The 21,370-nt window shown below is 49.9% G+C and overlaps 1 protein-coding gene across 4 annotated transcripts in view; it reads left to right on the top strand.

Annotated features, from left to right (window-relative positions):
* Positions 1-4,029: 4,029 nt before the first annotated feature.
* The window catches only part of LOC130348978 (kinesin light chain 1-like), a gene marked incomplete at its 5' end in the record, with an annotated part of 38,885 nt that continues 21,544 nt past the window's right edge, over positions 4,030-21,370 (top strand). For 3 of the 4 annotated variants that reach the window (XM_056554786.1, XM_056554785.1, XM_056554787.1), the window contains 6 exon segments: positions 4,030-4,203; positions 5,774-5,873; positions 5,949-6,001; positions 7,327-7,394; positions 7,491-7,599; positions 19,063-19,194. In XM_056554786.1, coding sequence (XP_056410761.1) covers positions 4,030-4,203; positions 5,774-5,873; positions 5,949-6,001; positions 7,327-7,394; positions 7,491-7,599; positions 19,063-19,194 — 636 coding nt within the window. 4 annotated transcript variants of the gene reach the window in all.

Genomic DNA, 21,370 nt, shown 5'->3' with positions numbered 1-21,370 from the left:
GCTGTCTACATCATGTCCTCCGTCCTGTCTGTATACGGCTGTCTACATCATGTCCTCCATCCTGTCTGTATACGGCTGTCTACATCATGTCCTCCGTCCTGTCTGTATACTGCTGTCTACATCATGTCCTCCGTCCTGTCTGTATACGGCTGTCTACATCATGTCCTCCGTCCTGTCTGTATACGGCTGTCTACATCATGCCTCCGTCCTGTCTGTATACTGCTGTCTACATCATGTCCTCCGTCCTGTCTGTATACGGCTGTCTACATCATGTCCTCCGTCCTGTCTGTATACTGCTGTCTACATCATGTACTCCGTCCTGTCTGTATACTGCTGTCTACATAATGCCCTCCATCCTGTCTGTATACGGCTGTCTACATCATGTCCTCCGTCCTGTCTGTATACTGCTGTCTACATCATGTCCTCCATCCTGTCTGTATACGGCTGTCTACATCATGTCCTCCGTCCTGTCTGTATACTGCTGTCTACATCATGTCCTCCGTCCTGTCTGTATACGGCTGTCTACATCATGTCCTCCGTCCTGTCTGTATACTGCTGTCTACATCATGTCCTCCGTCCTGTCTGTATACGGCTGTCTACATCATGTCCTCCGTCCTGTCTGTATACGGCTGTCTACATCATGTCCTCCGTCCTGTCTGTATACTGCTGTCTACATCATGCCCTCCGTCCTGTCTGTATACGGCTGTCTACATCATGTCCTCCGTCCTGTCTGTATACGGCTGTCTACATCATGTCCTCCATCCTGTCTGTATACGGCTGTCTACATCATGTCCTCCATCCTGTCTGTATACGGCTGTCTACATCATGTCCTCCATCCTGTCTGTATACGGCTGTCTACATCATGCCCTCCGTCCTGTCTGTATACTGCTGTCTACATCATGCCCTCCATCCTGTCTGTATACGGCTGTCTACATCAATGCCCTCCATCCTGTCTGTATACGGCTGTCTACATCATGTCCTCCATCCTGTCTGTATACTGCTGTCTACATCATGCCCTCCATCCTGTCTGTATACGGCTGTCTACATAATGCCCTCCATCCTGTCTGTATACTGCTGTCTACATCATGCCCTCCATCCTGTCTGTATACGGCTGTCTACATCATGCCCTCCATCCTGTCTGTATACGGCTGTCTACATAATGCCCTCCGTCCTGTCTGTATACGGCTGTCTACATCATGTCCTCCGTCCTGTCTGTATACGGCTGTCTACATCATGTCCTCCGTCCTGTCTGTATACGGCTGTCTACATAATGCCCTCCGTCCTGTCTGTATACGGCTGTCTACATCATGTCCTCCGTCCTGTCTGTATACGGCTGTCTACATCATGTCCTCCGTCCTGTCTGTATACGGCTGTCTACATCATGTCCTCCGTCCTGTCTGTATACGGCTGTCTACATCATGTCCTCCGTCCTGTCTGTATACGGCTGTCTACATCATGTACTCCGTCCTGTCTGTATACGGCTGTCTACATCATGTCCTCCGTCCTGTCTGTATACGGCTGTCTACATCATGCCCTCCATCCTGTCTGTATACGGCTGTCTACATAATGCCCTCCATCCTGTCTGTATACGGCTGTCTACATAATGCCCTCCATCCTGTCTGTATACGGCTGTCTACATCATGTCCTCCGTCCTGTCTGTATACGGCTGTCTACATCATGTCCTCCTCTTCTTTCTCTGATTTCCTGTCTTCCTCCTCTTCTTCTTCTTCTCTGATGTTCTGCCTTCCTCCTCCATCTTCCTCCTCCTTCTCCTCCTCCTCCTCCTCCTCTTCCTCCTCCTCTTCCTCCTCCTCCTCATCTTCCTCCTCCTCCTCATCTTCCTCCTCCTTCTCCTCCTCATCTTCCTCCTCCTTCTCCTCCTCCTTCTCCTCCTCATCTTCCTCCTCCTTCTCCTCCTCATCTTCCTCCTCCTTCTCCTCCTCATCTTCCTCCTCCTTCTCCTCCTCATCTTCCTCCTCCTTCTCCTCCTCATCTTCCTCCTTCTTCTCCTCATCTTTCTCCTGCCCACCTTCTCCTCCTCATCTTCCTCCTTCTTCTCCTCATCTTTCTCCTGCTCACCTTCTCCTCCTCATCTTCCTCCTTCTTCTCCTCATCTTTCTCCTGCCACCTTCTCCTCCTCATCTTCCTCCTTCTCCTCCTCATCTTTCTTCCTCTCCTCCTCCTCCTCCTCTTTCTCCTCCTCTTTCTCCTCCTCTTTCTCACCTCCTCTTTTCCTCTTCTCCTCCTCTTTCTCCTCCTCTTTCTCCTCCTCTGTCTCCTCCTCATCTCTTCTCCCTCCTCCTCTTTCTCCTCCTCCTCCTCTTTCTCCTCCTCCTCCTCTTTCTCCTCCTCCTCCTCTTTCTCCTCCTCCTCCTCTTTCTCCTCTTTCTCCTCCTCTTTCTCCTCCTCTTTCTCCTCCTCTTTCTCCTCCTCTTTCTCCTCCTCTTTCTCCTCCTCTATCTCCTCCTCTATCTCCTCCTCTATCTCCTCCTCTATCTCCTCCTCTATCTCCTCCTCTATCTCCTCCTCTATCTCCTCCTCTATCTCCTCCTCTATCTCCTCCTCTATCTCCTCCTCTATCTCCTCCTCTATCTCCTCCTCTATCTCCTCCTCTTTCTCCTCTTCTCCTCCTCTTTCTCCTCTTTCTCCTCCTCCTCTTTCTCCTCCTTCTCCTCCTCCTCTTTCTCCTCTTTCTCCTCTTCTCCTCTTTCTCCTTTCTCCTCTTTCTCCTCTTTCTCCTCCTCTTTCTCCTCCTCCTCTTTCTCCTCCTCCTCTTTCTCCTCCTCCTCTTTCTCCTTTCTCCTCTTCCTCCTCCTCTTTCCTCCTTTCTCTCTTCCTCCTCCTCTTTCTCCTCTTTCTCCTCTTCCTCCTCCTCCTCTTTCCTCCTCTTTCTCCTCTTCCTCCTCCTCCTCTTTCTCCTCCTCCTCCCCCTCCTCTTTCTCCTCCTCCTCCTCTTTCTCCTCCCTCTTTCTCCTCCTCCTCCTCCTCCTCTTTCTCCTCCTCTATCTCCTCCTCTTTCTCCTCTTTCTCCTCCTCTCTCCTCTTTCTCCTCCTCTTTCTCCTCTTTCTTCTCCTCCTCTTTCTCCTCTTTCTCCTCCTCCTCTTTCTCCTCCTCCTCTTTCTCCTCCTCCTCTTTCTCCTCCTCCTCCTTCTCCTCCTCCTCCTTCTCCTCCTCCTCTTTCTCCTCCTCCTCCTCCTCCTCCTCCTCCTCCTCCTCCTCCTCCTCCTCTTTCTCCTCCTTCTCCTCCTCCTCCTCTTTCTCCTCTTCTCCTCCTCCTCCTCTTTCTCCTCCTTCTCCTCCTCCTCCTCCTCCTCCTCCTCCTCCTCTTTCTCCTCTTCCTCCTCCTCCTCCTCCTCCTCTTTCTCCTCTTCCTCTTTCTCCTCTTTCTCCTCCTCTTTCTCCTCCTCTTTCTCCTCCTCTTTCTCCTCCTCTTTCTCCTCCTCTTTCTCCTCCTCTTTCTCCTCCTCTTTCTCCTCCTCTTTCTCCTCCTCTTTCTCCTCCTCTTTCTCCTCCTCTTTCTCCTCCTCTTTCTCCTCCTCTTTCTCCTCCTCCTTTCTCCTCCTCCTTTCTCCTCCTCTTTCTCCTCCTCTTTCTCCTCCTCTTTCTCCTCCTCTTTCTCCTCCTCCTCCTCCTCTTTCACCTCCTCCTCCTCTTTCACCTCCTCCTCCTCTTTCATCTCCTCCTCCTCTTTCTCCTCCTCTTTCTCCTCCTCTTTCTCCTCCTCTTTCTCCTCCTCTTTCTCCTCCTCTTTCTCCTCCTCTTTCTCCTCCTCTTTCTCCTCCTCTTTCTCCTCCTCCTTTCTCCTCCTCCTTTCTCCTCCTCTTTCTCCTCCTCCTCCTCCTCCTCCTCTTTCACCTCCTCCTCCTCCTCCTCCTCTTTCTCCTCCATCCCTCCTTCTCCTCCTCATCTTTCTCCTCCATCCCTCCTTCTCCTCCCCATCTTTCTCCTCCATCCCTCCTTCTCCTCCTCATCTTCCTCCCGCCCACCTCTTCTGTCTCAGATGACCCACTTATAATATTTCTCATTAGGTTCTTGGGAAGGATCATCCTGATGTTGCGAAGCAGCTGAATAATTTGGCGCTGCTGTGTCAGAATCAGGGGAAATACGACGAAGTAGAATATTACTATTGTCGTGCACTGGAGATCTACCAAGCCCGGCTAGGACCTGATGATCCAAATGTTGCCAAAACCAAGAACAATTTGGTATGAGAAAGAGGATTGGCCCCTATTGATATTTATGATGGGATACAGGACCGTGTACCCTTGTGAGGGGGGCCGCCTGGCAGTATAGGGGAGGAGCGGGGACGCCTGTCAGTGTGAGGGAGGAGCGGAGCCGCCTGTCAGTATAAGGGAGGAGCGGGGCCGCCTGTCAGTATAAGGGAGGAGCGGGGCCGCCTGTCAGTATAAGGGAGGAGCGGGGCCGCCTGTCAGTATAAGGGAGGAGCGGGGCCGCCTGTCAGTATAAGGGAGGAGCGGGGCCGCCTGTCAGTATAAGGGAGGGGCGGGGCCGCCTGTCAGTATAAGGGAGGGGCGGGGCCGCCTGTCAGTATAAGGGAGGGGCGGGGCCGCCTGTCAGTATAAGGGAGGAGCGGGGCCGCCTGTCAGTATAAGGGAGGAGCGGGCCGCCTGTCAGTATAGGGAGGAGCGGGGCCGCCTGTCAGTATAAGGGAGGAGCGGGGCCGCCTGTCAGTATAAGGGAGGAGCGGAGCCGCCTGTCAGTATAAGGGAGGAGCGGGGCCGCCTGTCAGTATAAGGGAGGAGCGGGGCCGCCTGTCAGTATAAGGGAGGAGCGGGGCCGCCTGTCAGTATAAGGGAGGAGCGGGGCCGCCTGTCAGTATAGGGGAGGAGCGGGGCCGCCTGTCAGTATAAGGGAGGAGCGGGGCCGCCTGTCAGTATAAGGGAGGAGCGGGGCCGCCTGTCAGTATAAGGGAGGAGCGGGGCCGCCTGTCAGTATAAGGGAGGAGCGGGGCCGCCTGTCAGTATAAGGGAGGAGCGGGGGCCGCCTGTCAGTATAAGGGAGGAGCGGGGCCGCCTGTCAGTATAAGGGAAGAGCGGGGCCGCCTGTCAGTATAAGGGAGGAGCGGGGCCGCCTGTCAGTATAGGGGAGGAGCGGGGCCGCCTGTCAGTATAGGGGAGGAGCGGGGCCGCCTGTCAGTATAGGGAGGAGCGGGGCCGCCTGTCAGTATCAGGGGAGGAGCGGGCCGCCTGTCAGTATAGGGAGGAGCGGGGCCGCCTGTCAGTATAGGGGAGGAGCGGAGCCGCCTGTCAGTATAGGGGAGGAGCGGGGCCGCCTGTCAGTGTGAGGGAGGAGCGGAGCCGCCTGTCAGTGTGAGGGAGGAGCGGAGCCGCCTGTCAGTGTGAGGGAGGAGCGGAGCCGCCTGTCAGTGTGAGGGAGGAGCGGGCCGCCTGTCAGTATAGGGGAGGAGCGGGGCCGCCTGTCAGTATAGGGAGGAGCGGGGCCGCCTGTCAGTATAGGGGAGGAGCGGGGCCGCCTGTCAGTATAGGGGAGGAGCGGGGCCGCCTGTCAGTATGGGGGAGGAGCGGGGCCGCCTGTCAGTATGGGGGAGGAGCGGGGCCGCCTGTCAGTATGGGGGAGGAGCGGGGCCGCCTGTCAGTATAGGGGAGGAGCGGAGTCACCTTGTTATGAAGGGGGGCACAGGGGTCATGTGCCCTTCTGAGGGGTGGGTGAGGGATGAGTTCTTGTCCTCCTGAGGTGCGGGGCCCCAGTAATGATGTTGGGCCCCACAAATACCCTTTGGCCTCTCCTCCCCAGGCCTCGTGTTACCTGAAGCAAGCGAAGTACAAGGCAGCAGAGCAGCTGTACAAGGACATCCTCACACAGGCCCACGTCAAGGAGTTTGGCTCTGTGGATGGTGAGTTCTGGCCCACATGACATCTTGTACATGATTTGTTTTACAGTTCCTTATTATGCTTTTTCTGTCCTGCAGACGACCACAAGCCCATCTGGATGCATGCTGAGGAGCGGGAGGAGATGAGCAAGGTGATGGCCTGGGTGCAGGGAGTAGTCAGATCCTAGGTGTGGGGGTGTAATCGAGGCTGATTCGGGGGGGATCATTGGGCTGATTCAGAGGATCGGGGGGGGGGGATCATGGGGGCGGATCCAGAGGATGAGAGGGGGGGGGGCTGATTCAAAGGATTCAAAGGATGAGAGGGGGGGGGGCTGATTCAGAGGATGGAGGATGAGAGGGGGGGGCTGATTCAAAGGATGAGGGGGGTAATTTACATTACACATAGACAATCACAGGGGCTTCTGTCTGAGCTGGATCTCTGATTTTAGATCAGTGTTAAGGGGTTGCGAGGGGGACACAGGACATGATATGGAAGGCAGCTGTTCTGTACACTGTGTTCTACCCATAGCTTTTAGTCTGCTGGGGCTATCCTCCCGGGTGCCTGGTGCTTCTGGCGCTATCCTCCTCCTGTGTGCCTGGTAGTCTGCTGGGGCTATTCTCCTCCCGGGTGCCTGGTGCTGCTGGGGCTATTCTCCTCCCGGGTGCCTGGTGCTGCTGGGGCTATTCTCCTCCCGGTGCCTGCTGCTGCTGGGGGCTATCCTCCTCCCAAGTGCCTGTTAGTCTGCTGGGGGCTATCCTCCTCCCAAGTGCTTTTAGTCTGCTGGGGCTATTCTCCTCCCGGTGCCTGGTAGTCTGCTGGGGCTATCCTCATCCCAAGTGCCTGTTAGTCTGCTGGGGCTATCCTCATCCCAAGTGCCTGTTAGTCTGCTGGGGCTATTCTCCTCCCGGGTGCCTGGTAGTCTGCTGGGGCTATTCTCCTACCAGGTGCCTGTTAGTCTGCTGGGGCTATTCTCCTCCCGGGTGCCTGGTGCTGCTGGGGCTATTCTCCTCCCGGGTGCCTGATGCTGCTGAGGGCTATCCTCCTCCCAAGTGCCTGTTAGTCTGCTGGGGCTATTCTCCTCCCGGGTGCCTGGTAGTCTGTTGGGGCTATTCTCCTCCCGGGTGCCTGGTAGTCTGCTGGGGCTATTCTCCCAGGTGCCTGTTAGGCTGCTGGGGCTATCCTCCTCCCAAGTGCCTGTTAGTCTGCTGGGGCTATTCTCCTCCCGGGTGCCTAGTAGTCTGCTGGGGCTATTCTCCTCCCGGGTGCCTGGTAGTCTGCTGGGGCTATTCTCCTCCCAGGTGCCTGTTAGTCTGCTGGGGCTATCCTCCTCCCGAGTGCCTGATGCTGCTGGGGGCTATCCTCCTCCCAAGTGCCTGTTAGTCTGCTGGAACTATTCTCCTCCCGGGTGCCTGGTGCTGCTGGGGGCAGGTACCCGCTGCTTCTGTTGTCCTCCTGAACTTTACCTTCTCTTTGCAGACCCCTAACAATGACGGGACGCCATACTCAGAGTATGGGGGCTGGTACAAGGCCTGTAGGGTGAACAGGTGAGTGTGTTCCGTCCTCTGTGGATGTGGGGGTCTCCTTACTAATGTCTGCTCTGGCGGGGGCCCTTAGTCATCTGTGTTTTTTTTTATATCCAGTCCCACAGTAAATACCACCCTCCGCAACCTGGGCGCTTTATACCGACGACAGGGAAAATTGGAGGCTGCTGAGACCCTGGAGGAGTGCGCCATACGATCACGAAAACAGGTGAGATCTAGACAGAGGGGTCATGTGTGGTGGGCTATACTAGCGGGAGGCTAAGGGTATGTTCACACTGCGGAATTCCGCAAGTGAAATTCCGCACAGTGAACGTTAGCATCTGTGTGAATGGGTCTTCCGCGAGACCCGTTCACACTGCGGAATTTCAGCGCCGGACAATTCCGCCGCTGAAATAATTCAGCGCAAAGAATGTTCATTCTTTGTGCAGAAGTCCACAAGCACTGCATAGCCATCAATGGTGACAGCGCTGTGCCATGCGGTCCTACCGCCGCTCCCGGCTGCCAGGCTGAATCTCCGCTCGCTGAATTCCGTGAGTGGAGATTCAGCTACAAATCCGTAGTGTGAACATACCCTAAAGGTGTTTGCCAGTTATGTTGGTGCTTGTATACAGTGGTATAAAAAGCTTATCCCTCCTCCATTCCTCATGTATGTGATAGTATAGAGCCCCAGTATACACTGCTCAGACCCTCCTCTAATTCTCATGTATGTGATAGTATACAGCCCCAGTATACACAGCTCAGCCCTCCTTCATTCCTCATGAATGTGATAGTATACAGCCCCAGTATACACTGCTCAGACCCTCCTCTAATTCTCATGTATGTGATAGTATACAACCCCAGTATACACTGCTCAGACCCTCCTCTAATTCTCATGTATGTGATAGTATACAACCCCAGTATACACTGCTCAGACCCTCCTCTAATTCTCATGTATGTGATAGTATACAGCCCCAGTATACACTGCTCAGCCCTCCTCCATTCCTCATGTATGTGATAGTATTAAGCCCCGGTATACACAGCTCAGCCCTCCTCCATTCCTCATGTATGTGATAGTATACAGCCCCAGTATACACTGCTCAGACCCTCCTCTAATTCTCATGTATGTGATAGTATTAAGCCCCGGTATACACAGCTCAGCCCTCCTCCATTCCTCATGTATGTGATAGTATACAGCCCCGGTATACACAGCTCAGCCCTCCTCCATTCCTCATGTATGTGATAGTATACAGCCCCAGTATACACAGCTCAGACCCTCCTCTAATTCTCATGTATGTGATAGTATACAGCCCCAGTATACACAGCTCAGCCCTCCTCCATTCCTCATGTATGTGATAGTATACAGCCCCAGTATACACTGCTCAGACCCTCCTCTAATTCTCATGTATGTGATATTATACAGCCCCAGTATACACAGCTCAGCCCTCCTCCATTCCTCATGTATGTGATAGTATACAGCCCCAGTATACACTGCTCAGACCCTCCTCTAATTCTCATGTATGTGATAGTATAGAGCCCCAGTATACACTGCTCAGACCCTCCTCTAATTCTCATGTATGTGATAGTATACAGCCCCAGTATACACTGCTCAGCCCTCCTCCATTCCTCATATATGATAGTATAGAGCCCCAGTATACACTGCTCAGACCCTCCTCTAATTCTCATGTATGTGATAGTATACAGCCCCAGTATACACAGCTCAGCCCTCCTCCATTCCTCATGAATGTGATAGTATACAGCCCCAGTATACACTGCTCAGACCCTCCTCTAATTCTCATGTATGTGATAGTATACAGCCCCAGTATACACAGCTCAGCCCTCCTCTAATTCTCATGTATGTGATAGTATGCAGCCCCAGTATACACTGCTCAGACCCTCCTCTAATTCTCATGTATGTGATAGTATACAGCCCCAGTATACACAGCTCAGCCCTCCTCCATTCCTCATGAATGTGATAGTATACAGCCCCAGTATACACTGCTCAGACCCTCCTCTAATTCTCATGTATGTGATAGTATACAGCCCCAGTATACACTGCTCAGACCCTCCTCTAATTCTCATGTATGTGATAGTATACAGCCCCAGTATACACAGCTCAGCCCTCCTCCATTCCTCATGTATGTGATAGTATACAGCCCCAGTATACACAGCTCAGCCCTCCTCCATTCCTCATGTACGTGATAGTATAAAGCCCCAGTATACACTGCTCAGACCCTCCTCTAATTCTCATGTATGTGATAGTATAGAGCCCCAGTATACACTGCTCAGACCCTCCTCCATTCCTCATGTATGTGATAGTATAGAGCCCCAGTATACACTGCTCAGACCCTCCTCCATTCCTCATGTATGTGATAGTATAAAGCCCCGGTATACATAGCTCAGCCCTCCTCCATTCCTCATGTATGTGATAGTATAAAGCCCCAGTATACACAGCTCAGACCCTCCTCCATTCCTCATGTATGTGATAGTATACAGCCCCAGTATACACAGCTCAGCCCTCCTCCATTCCTCATGTATGTGATAGTATACAGCCCCAGTATACACAGCTCAGCCCTCCTCCATTCCTCATGTATGTGATAGTATAAAGCCCCAGTATACACTGCTCAGCCCTCCTCCATTCCTTATATATGTGATAGTATACAGCCCCCGTATACACTGCTCAGACCCTCCTCTAATTCTCATGTATGTGATAGTATACAGCCCCAGTATACACAGCTCAGCCCTCCTCCATTCCTCATGTATGTGATAGTATAAAGCCCCAGTATACCCAGCTCAGCCCTCCTCCATTCCTCATGAATGTGATAGTATACAGCCCCAGTATACACAGCTCAGCCCTCCTCCATTCCTCATGTATGTGATAGTATACAGCCCCAGTATACACTGCTCAGCCCTCCTCCATTCTTCATGTATGTGATAGTATACAGCCCCAGTATACACTGCTCAGACCCTCCTCTAATTCTCATGTATGTGATAGTATAAAGCCCCTGTATACACAGCTCAGCCCTCCTCCATTCCTCATGTATGTGATAGTATAGAGCCCCAGTATACACAGCTCAGCCCTCCTCCATTCTTCATGTATGTGATAGTATACAGCCCCAGTATACACTGCTCAGACCCTCCTCTAATTCTCATGTATGTGATAGTATAGAGCCCCAGTATACACAGCTCAGCCCTCCTCCATTCCTCATGAATGTGATAATATACAGCCCCAGTATACGCTGCTCAGCCCTCCTCCATTCCTCATGAATATGATAATATACAGCCCCAGTATACACAGCTCAGCCCTCCTCCATTCCTCATGAATGTGATAATATACAGCCCCAGTATACGCTGCTCAGCCCTCCTCCATTCCTCATGTATGTGATAATATACAGCCCCAGTATACACAGCTCAGACCCTCCTCCATTCCTCATGAATGTGATAATATACAGCCCCAGTATACACTGCTCAGCCCTCCTCCATTCCTCATGAATATGATAATATACAGCCCCAGTATACACTGCTCAGCCCTTCTTCATTCCTCATGAATATGATAATATACAGCCCCAGTATACACTGCTCAGCCCTCCTCCATTCCTCATGAATGTGATAATATACAGCCCCAGTATACGCTGCTCAGCCCTCCTCCATTCCTCATGTATGTGATAATATACAGCCCCAGTATACACAGCTCAGACCCTCCTCCATTCCTCATGAATGTGATAATATACAGCCCCAGTATACCCAGCTCAGCCCTCCTCCATTCCTCATGTATGTGATAATATACAGCCCCAGTATACACAGCTCAGACCCTCCTCCATTCCTCATGAATGTGATAATATACAGCCCCAGTATACACAGCTCAGCCCTCCTCCATTCCTCATGTATGTGATAGTATACAGCCCCAGTATACACTGCTCAGCCCTCCTCCATTCCTCATGTATGTGATAATATACAGCCCCAGTATACACAGCTCAGACCCTCCTCCATTCCTCATGAATGTGATAATATACAGCCCCAGTATACACTGCTCAGCCCTCCTCCATTCCTCATGAATGTAATAATATACAGCCCCAGTATACCCAGCTCAGCCCTCCTCCATTCCTCATGAATGTGATAGTATACAGCCCCAGTATACACAGCTCAGCCCTCCTCCATTCCTCATGTATGTGATAGTATACAGCCCCAGTATACCCAGCTCAGCCCTCCTCCATTCCTTACATATGTGATTAGTATACAGCCCCAGTATACCCAGCTCAGCCCTCCTCCATTCCTTATATATGTGATAGTATACAGCCCCAGTATACCCAGCTCAGCCCTACTCCATTCCTCATGTATGTGATAGTATAAAGCCCCAGTATACACTGCTCAGCCCTCCTCCATTCCTCATGAATGTGATAGTATACAGCCCCAGTATACACAGCTCAGACCCTCCTCCATTCCTCATGAATGTGATAGTATACAGCCCCAGTATACCCAGCTCAGCCCTCCTCCATTCCTCATGAATATGATAATATACAGCCCCAGTATACACTTCTCAGCCCTCCTCCATTCCTCATGAATGTGATAGTATACAGCCCCAGTATACCCAGCTCAGCCCTCCTCCATTCCTCAAGAATGTGATAGTATACAGCCCCAGTATACACAGCTCAGCCCTCCTCCATTCCTCATGTATGTCATAGTATACAGCCCCAGTATACACTGCTCAGACCCTCCTCTAATTCTCATGTATGTGATAGTATAGAGCCCCAGTATACACAGCTCAGCCCTCCTCCATTCCTTATATATGTGATAGTATACAGCCCCAGTATACACTGCTCAGCCCTCCTCCATTCCTCATGAATGTGATAGTATACAGCCCCAGTATACCCAGCTCAGCCTCCTCCATTCCTCATGAATGTGATAGTATACAGCCCGAGTATACCCAACTCAGCCCTCCTCCATTCCTCATGAATGTGATAGTATACAGCCCCAGTATACCCAGCTCAGCCCTCCTCCATTCCTCATGTATGTGATAATATACAGCCCCAGTATACACAGCTCAGCCCTCCTCCATTCCTCATGAATGTGATAATATACAGCCCCAGTATACACTGCTCAGCCCTCCTCCATTCCTCATGAATGTGATAATATACAGCCCCAGTATACACTGCTCAGCCCTCCTCCATTCCTCATGAATGTGATAATATACAGCCCCAGTATACACAGCTCAGCCCTCCTCCATTCCTCATGAATGTGATAATATACAGCCCCAGTATACACTGCTCAGCCCTCCTCCATTCCTCAAGAATGTGATAATATACAGCCCCAGTATACACTGCTCAGCCCTCCTCCATTCCTCAAGAATGTGATAATATACAGCCCCAGTATACCCAGCTCAGCCTCCTCCATTCCTCATGTATGTGATAGTATAAAGCCCCAGTATACCCAGCTCAGCCCTCCTCCATTCCTCATGTATGTGATAATATACAGCCCCAGTATACCCAGCTCAGCCCTCCTCCATTCCTCATGTATGTGATAATATACAGCCCCAGTATACACAGCTCAGACCCTCCTCCATTCCTCATGAATGTGATAATATACAGCCCCAGTATACACTGCTCAGCCCTCCTCCATTCCTCATGAATGTAATAATATACAGCCCCAGTATACCCAGCTCAGCCCTCCTCCATTCCTCATGAATGTGATAGTATACAGCCCCAGTATACACAGCTCAGCCCTCCTCCATTCCTCATGTATGTGATAGTATACAGCCCCAGTATACCCAGCTCAGCCCTCCTCCATTCCTCATGAATGTGATAATATACAGCCCCAGTATACACAGCTCAGACCCTCCTCCATTCCTCATGAATGTGATAGTATACAGCCCCAGTATACCCAGCTCAGCCCTCCTCCATTCCTCATGAATATGATAATATACAGCCCCAGTATACACTTCTCAGCCCTCCTCCATTCCTCATGAATGTGATAGTATACAGCCCCAGTATACCCAGCTCAGCCCTCCTCCATTCCTCAAGAATGTGATAGTATACAGCCCCAGTATACACAGCTCAGCCCTCCTCCATTCCTCATGTATGTCATAGTATACAGCCCCAGTATACACTGCTCAGACCCTCCTCTAATTCTCATGTATGTGATAGTATAGAGCCCCAGTATACACAGCTCAGCCCTCCTCCATTCCTTATATATGTGATAGTATACAGCCCCAGTATACACTGCTCAGCCCTCCTCCATTCCTCATGAATGTGATAGTATACAGCCCCAGTATACCCAGCTCAGCCTCCTCCATTCCTCATGAATGTGATAGTATACAGCCCGAGTATACCCAACTCAGCCCTCCTCCATTCCTCATGAATGTGATAGTATACAGCCCCAGTATACCCAACTCAGCCTCCTCCATTCCTCATGTATGTGATAATATACAGCCCCAGTATACACAGCTCAGCCCTCCTCCATTCCTCATGAATGTGATAATATACAGCCCCAGTATACACTGCTCAGCCCTCCTCCATTCCTCATGAATGTGATAATATACAGCCCCAGTATACACTGCTCAGCCCTCCTCCATTCCTCATGAATGTGATAATATACAGCCCCAGTATACACAGCTCAGCCCTCCTCCATTCCTCATGAATGTGATAATATACAGCCCCAGTATACACTGCTCAGCCCTCCTCCATTCCTCATGAATGTGATAATATACAGCCCCAGTATACACTGCTCAGCCCTCCTCCATTCCTCAAGAATGTGATAATATACAGCCCCAGTATACCCAGCTCAGCCTCCTCCATTCCTCATGTATGTGATAGTATAAAGCCCCAGTATACCCAGCTCAGCCCTCCTCCATTCCTCATGTATGTGATAGTATACAGCCCCAGTATACACAGCTCAGCCCTCCTCCATTCCTCATGAATGTGATAGTATAAAGCCCCAGTATACACAGCTCAGCCTTCCTCCATTCCTCATGTATGTGATAGTATAAAGCCCCAGTATACCCAGCTCAGCCCTCCTCCATTCCTCATGAATGTGATAGTATACAGCCCCAGTATACACAGCTCAGCCCTCCTCCATTCCTCATGTATGTGATAGTATACAGCCCCAGTATACACTGCTCAGACCCTCCTCTAATTCTCATGTATGTGATAGTATACAGCCCGAGTATACACTGCTCAGCCCTCCTCCATTCCTCATGAATGTGATAATATACAGCCCCAGTATACCCAGCTCAGCCCTCCTCCATTCCTTATATATGTGATAGTTTACAGCCCCAGTATACACTGCTCAGCCCTTCTTCATTCCTCATGAATATGATAATATACAGCCCCAGTATACACTTCTCAGCCCTCCTCCTTTCCTCATGTATGTGATAGTATAGAGCCCCAGTATACACAGCTCAGACCCTCCTCTAATTCTCATGTATGTGATTAGTATACAGCCCCAGTATACACTGCTCAGCCCTCCTCCATTCCTCATGTATGTGATAGTATACAGCCCCAGTATACACTGCTCAGACCCTCCTCTAATTCTCATGTATGTGATAGTATAGAGCCCCAGTATACACAGCTCAGCCCTCCTCCATTCCTCATGTATGTGATAGTTTACAGCCCCAGTATACACTGCTCAGCCCTCCTCCATTCCTCATGTATGTGATAGTATACAGCCCCAGTATACACAGCTCAGACCCTCCTCTAATTCTCATGTACGTGATAGTATAAAGCCCCGGTATACACAGCTCAGCCCTCCTCCATTCCTCATGAATGTGATAGTATACAGCCCCAGTATACACTGCTCAGCCCTCCTCCATTCCTCATGTATGTGATAGTATACAGCCCCAGTATACACAGCTCAGCCCTCCTCCATTCCTCATGAATGTAATAATATACAGCCCCAGTATACACAGCTCAGCCCTCCTCCATTCCTCATGAATGTGATAGTATACAGCCCCAGTATACACAGCTCAGCCCTCCTCCATTCCTCATGAATGTAATAATATACAGCCCCAGTATACACAGCTCAGCCCTCCTCCATTCCTCATGTATGTGATAGTTTACAGCCCCAGTATACACTGCTCAGCCCTCCTCCATTCCTCATGTATGTGATAGTATACAGCCCCAGTATACACAGCTCAAACCCTCCTCTAATTCTCATGTACGTGATAGTATAAAGCCCCGGTATACACAGCTCAGCCCTCCTCCATTCCTCATGAATGTGATAGTATACAGCCCGAGTATACCCAGCTCAGCCCTCCTCCATTCCTCATGTATGTGATAATATAGAGCCCCAGTATACACAGCTCAGCTCTCCTCCATTCCTCATGTATGTGATAGTATACAGCCCCAGTATACACTGCTCAGACCCTCCTCTAATTCTCATGTATGTGATAGTATACAGCCCCAGTATACCCAGCTCAGCCTCCTCCTCCATTCCTCATGTATGTGATAGTATACAGCCCCAGTATACACTGCTCAGACCCTCCTCTAATTCTCATGTATGTGATAGTATACAGCCCCAGTATACCCAGCTCAGCCTCCTCCTCCATTCCTCACGAATGTGATAGTATACAGCCCCAGTATACACTGCTCAGACCCTCCTCTAATTCTCATGTATGTGATAGTATACAGCCCCAGTATACACAGCTCAGACCCTCCTCTAATTCTCATGTATGTGATAGTATAAAGCCCCGGTATACACAGCTCAGCCCTCCTCCATTCCTCATGAATGTGATAGTATACAGCCCCAGTATACACAGCTCAGCCCTCCTCCATTCCTCATGTATGTGATAGTATACAGCCCCAGTATACACTGCTGAGACCCTCCTCTAATTCTCATGTATGTGATAGTATAAAGCCCCAGTATACACAGCTCAGCCTCCTCCATTCCTCATGTATGTGATAGTATACAGCCCCAGTATACCCAGCTCAGCCTCCTCCATTTCTCATGTATGTGATAGTATACAGCCCCAGTATACACAGCTCAGCCCTCCTCCATTCCTCATGTATGTGATAGTATACAGCCCCAGTATACACAGCTCAGCCCTCCTCCATTCCTCATGTATGTGATAGTATACAGCCCCAGTATACACAGCTCAGCCCTCCTCCATTCCTCATGTATGTGATAGTATACAGCCCCAGTATACCCAGCTCAGCCCTCCTCCATTCCTCATGAATGTGATAGTATACAGCCCCAGTATACACAGCTCAGCCCTCCTCCATTCCTCATGTATGTGATAGTATACAGCCCCAGTATACACTGCTGAGACCCTCCTCTAATTCTCATGTATGTGATAGTATAAAGCCCCAGTATACACAGCTCAGCCTCCTCCATTCCTCATGTATGTGATAGTATACAGCCCCAGTATACCCAGCTCAGCCTCCTCCATTTCTCATGTATGTGATAGTATACAGCCCCAGTATACACAGCTCAGCCCTCCTCCATTCCTCATGTATGTGATAGTATACAGCCCCAGTATACCCAGCTCAGCCCTCCTCCATTCCTCATGAATGTGATAATATACAGCCCCAGTATACACAGCTCAGCCCTCCTCCATTCCTCATGTATGTGATAGTATACAGCCCCAGTATACACAGCTCAGCCCTCCTCCATTCCTCATGTATGTGATAGTATACAGCCCCAGTATACACAGCTCAGCCCTCCTCCATTCCTCATGTATGTGATAGTATACAGCCCCAGTATACACTGCTCAGCCCTCCTCCATTCCTCATGAATGTGATAGTATACAGCCCCAGTATACACTGCTCAGCCCTCCTCCATTCCTCATGAATGTGATAGTATACAGCCCCAGTATACACTGCTCAGACCCTCCTCTAATTCTCATGTATGTGATAGTATAGAGCCCCAGTATACACTGCTCAGCCCTCCTCCATTCCTCATGAATGTGATAATATACAGCCCCAGTATACGCTGCTCAGCCCTCCTCCATTCCTCATGAATGTGATAGTATACAGCCCCAGTATACACTGCTCAGCCCTCCTCCATTCCTCATGAATGTGATAGTATACAGCCCCAGTATACACTGCTCAGCCCTCCTCCATTCCTCATGAATGTGATAGTATACAGCCCCAGTATACACTGCTCAGTAGGGGTGTGAATCGCCAAGAATTTGGCGATTCGATTCGAATCGCGATACCAGTGTGCGATTCGATATATCGCGATACCGTCTAGGTGACGATACATCGTTATATATCCCGATTCTGTTTAAAAAACAATGTCTTTTACGCTTTTATTAAAACTTTATTTTTTTTTTTTTTTTGTACACTTTATTAGTCTTTTAGGAATCATTAGATTCCTCAGACAGATGAATAGAGTTCTATTGAACTCCATTTATCTGCGATCCATTGATATAGTCTGGTCCAGCCAGAATCTATCAATGACAGAGCCACGGAGAGCATACACATCTCCCTTTAGACGCCGCTGTCAGCTTTGACAGCGGCGATCTAAAGGGTTAATAGCCAGCCGCGGTGATCGCCGCATGCTGGCTATTAGCGGCGGCCCCTGGCTACTGAGAACAGCCGGGGGCTGCAGAGTATGGAGCGGGCACGAGTCCGGAGCCCGCTCCATACAGACTGCTGAGCGCCGCATGCTGGCTATTAGCGGCGGTGATGCATCAGCGGCCCCCGGATACTGAAATCAGCCGGGGGCCGCAGAGTATGGAGCGGGCACGAGTCGGAGCCCGCTCCATACATCCAGAGCGCCGCCGCCGTGTCAGATCCGGCTGACAAAATGTGGAACTTGTATCTCCTGATGCCCGGGACATGCTTTCTGTGCATCAGGAGATACAAATTCCACATCACTAAAGCGATTTTTTACTTGCCGATACTGAATCGATTCAAAATATTTTTGAATCGATTCAGTATCGGCAAGTGAAAAATCGCGATAATCGCAGGAATCGATTTTTTTTCTTACATCCCTACTGCTCAGCCTCCTCCTCCATTCCTCATGAATGTGATAGTATACAGCCCCAGTATACCCAGCTCAGCCCTCCTCCATTCCTCATGAATGTGATAATATACAGCCCCAGTATACACAGCTCAGACCCTCCTCCATTCCTCATGAATGTGATAGTATACAGCCCCAGTATACACTGCTCAGCCCTCCTCCATTCCTCATGAATGTGATAGTATACAGCCCCAGTATACCCAGCTCAGCCCTCCTCCATTCCTCATGTATGTGATAGTATACAGCCCCAGTATACCCAGCTCAGCCCTCCTCCATTCCTCATGAATGTGATAATATACAGCCCCAGTATACACAGCTCAGACCCTCCTCCATTCCTCATGAATGTGATAGTATACAGCCCCAGTATACACTGCTCAGCCCTCCTCCATTCCTCATGAATGTGATAGTATACAGCCCCAGTATACACAGCTCAGCCCTCCTCCATTCCTCATGTATGTGATTAGTATACAGCCCCAGTATACACAGCTCAGCCCTCCTCCATTCCTCATGTATGTGATAGTATACAGCCCCAGTATACCCAGCTCAGCCCTCCTCCATTCCTCATGAATGTAATAATATACAGCCCCAGTATACCCAGCTCAGCCCTCCTCCATTCCTCATGAATGTGATAGTATACAGCCCCAGTATACACAGCTCAGCCCTCATCCATTCCTCATGAATGTTATATTATTCTGACCCAGTATACACAGCTCAGCCTTCTGCCTATTCCTTTCTCCAGGGACTGGATCCCGTCAACCAAAAAGTTGCCCAACTTCTAAAAGATGGCGAGACCCAAGAGCAAAGGAAGAAGGGACGGGACAGTGCCCGTAGTAGTGTGAAGTATGAGAGTGGTACAGAGGGCACAGAAGAAGTGAGTATGGGCAGCGTGGAGTGGAGTGGGGTAAGTACACATCCGCCATCATGACCTCCAGGAGCATGGCAATCATAAAGATGGGGAGCCCATCTGTCCCCTATTACAGGACAGGAAGCCCCTATTGTGCTCCTGTATAACCTGTACAAAGTTAGTAATTTTTGATACTTGTTTTTTTTAAACCTCAGAAAAGATGGAAAAATATTAGAGAATTCTGCTTTCTCTATCATCCTCCTACTTATCATAGTTATTACAGGAACCTCCTGATAGGGGGCAGTAGTGCGCTCATTATCCCCATCACATGGTCACTTCAATCATTGGTGATTCTAGAATCCTCTCCTGGTGACCTCTCATTGAGTGTTAACCCACCTCGTCCATCATGGCAGCTGGTGGTCACCCCTGATGACTGCATGCATATTTCCTGTGAGCTCACCCCATAACCTCTCCTGCATGTCACCCGCCATGTCATGATTCTAGTCTGCGCTCTGCGTGTGTAGTGTGTATTTAATATGTTCATTATATGTGCGAGTGTGATGATCTGGGATCGAGTGTCATGACTTTTTTTGGATGATGTAAAAATGGAGCAAGGCACAGTAAGGTGACATTTGTGGACATTTAGGGGTTAACCGCACACACTCTAAACCATATTTTTGTCTCTGCCCTACCTTCTGGCACGGTAATAAACAATGCATGCCCAACAGATCCGGGTTGTCAGTACAGGTAAATTTTAAATATCACCAGTGTAAATCTGAGTGTGGGGGAGATTGTGGAGGATTCATGTAATTCTCTTTATACACTCCCATCAGACATGTTGGGGGCTCGTCCGGGATGGTGCCTACAAATTGCGTAGTCTTAGACTTTGTTTATTATTATAGCCATCTTAGTTATTCTTATATACAGGTGTAAATCTGAGTGTGGGGAAGATTGTGGAGGATTCATGTAATCCCCTTCTTTATACAATCTATTTAGGCATGTTGGGGGCTCGTCCGGGATGGTGCTTACAGATTGCGTAGTCTTGGGCTCTGTGTTGATTACCATCTCAGTTAGGGTGCATTCACACCATGATTCGTTAATACGGTGAACGGATCTGCCTGTGAGAAAACCGGGCGCTCCCATATCCCAGACGGACCCGGCCCACATCTCCGGTCGGCTCATTTTTGCCCCGTATACGGTTTTCTAGCTGGACTGAAAACCCTGGTATGCTATGGTCCATCCAGAAAGCCCTATACTGGGCAAAAATGAGCAGATCGCTGTCACTATCTGACTCCGGCTTATTCAAATAAATGTGATGTGGGCCGGGTCCGTCTGGGATACGGGAGCGCCCGGTTTTCTCCAGGCTGGATCCGGTCACCGTATTAAATAATCTTGGTGTGAATGCACCCTTACTGTGTATAAGGCCAGGATTTATGCTCAGAGAGGCTTATACACTTCCCAGCTCTCAGTTGGTATATTTCATTAAGTGGGTGTGAACACAATCAGGGGTATCTCGGCCACATCTTGTACTAATGTCCCAATATTTGTGAACGTCACACTTGGACATCGCGCTGGTCCATACCATGCAACTTGGGTACTGCAGAAGCTGAACAAATAAAAGGAAGGAAAGCCATGTAAAAGAAATTCTGCCCTTCTGCCCTCCTAAGAACTCGGCGGGGACCCTGTTGAGCTAGGGCACTGGTCAGACAATGACCATGAAATAAGGTTGTCTGGCTCCCATGCAGTGCTCTCTGGTCATGTCTTAGAATCAGATTGTATAGAGTTTGTATGGTCTCCCCATGGTCTTTGCTTTTCTTCCACATTCTAAAAGTAAAACTCTGCGAGCCCCAATGGGGACAAGGGCTGAGCAAGGACAAGCTCCATACAGGGCTATGGCGTATGTCAGCACTAAATTAATAAAATAAGTCAAAGACTACAGATGATGGCACTTACCCTCTGATGGGGCCGATAAACTGTGAAATCTATATTTATTTCTTGTCTTATGTATTTTAGTCATGACGTGTGCTGGGAGTAGACGGGGCAATCTACAGTGTGGGGTGAAGGGAATTGGTTGTGTAGGGTGATGATATCATAGGATGGGAATGGGTTGTGTAGGGTGATGATATCATAGGATGGGAATGGGTTGTGTAGGGTGATGATATCATAGGATGGGAATGGGTTGTGTAGGGTGATGATATCATAG

Source organism: Hyla sarda, unplaced genomic scaffold, assembly GCF_029499605.1.
Source record: "Hyla sarda isolate aHylSar1 unplaced genomic scaffold, aHylSar1.hap1 scaffold_897, whole genome shotgun sequence".
NCBI lineage: Eukaryota > Metazoa > Chordata > Amphibia > Anura > Hylidae > Hyla > Hyla sarda.
This window is presented reverse-complemented; position numbering and strand designations above follow the sequence as displayed.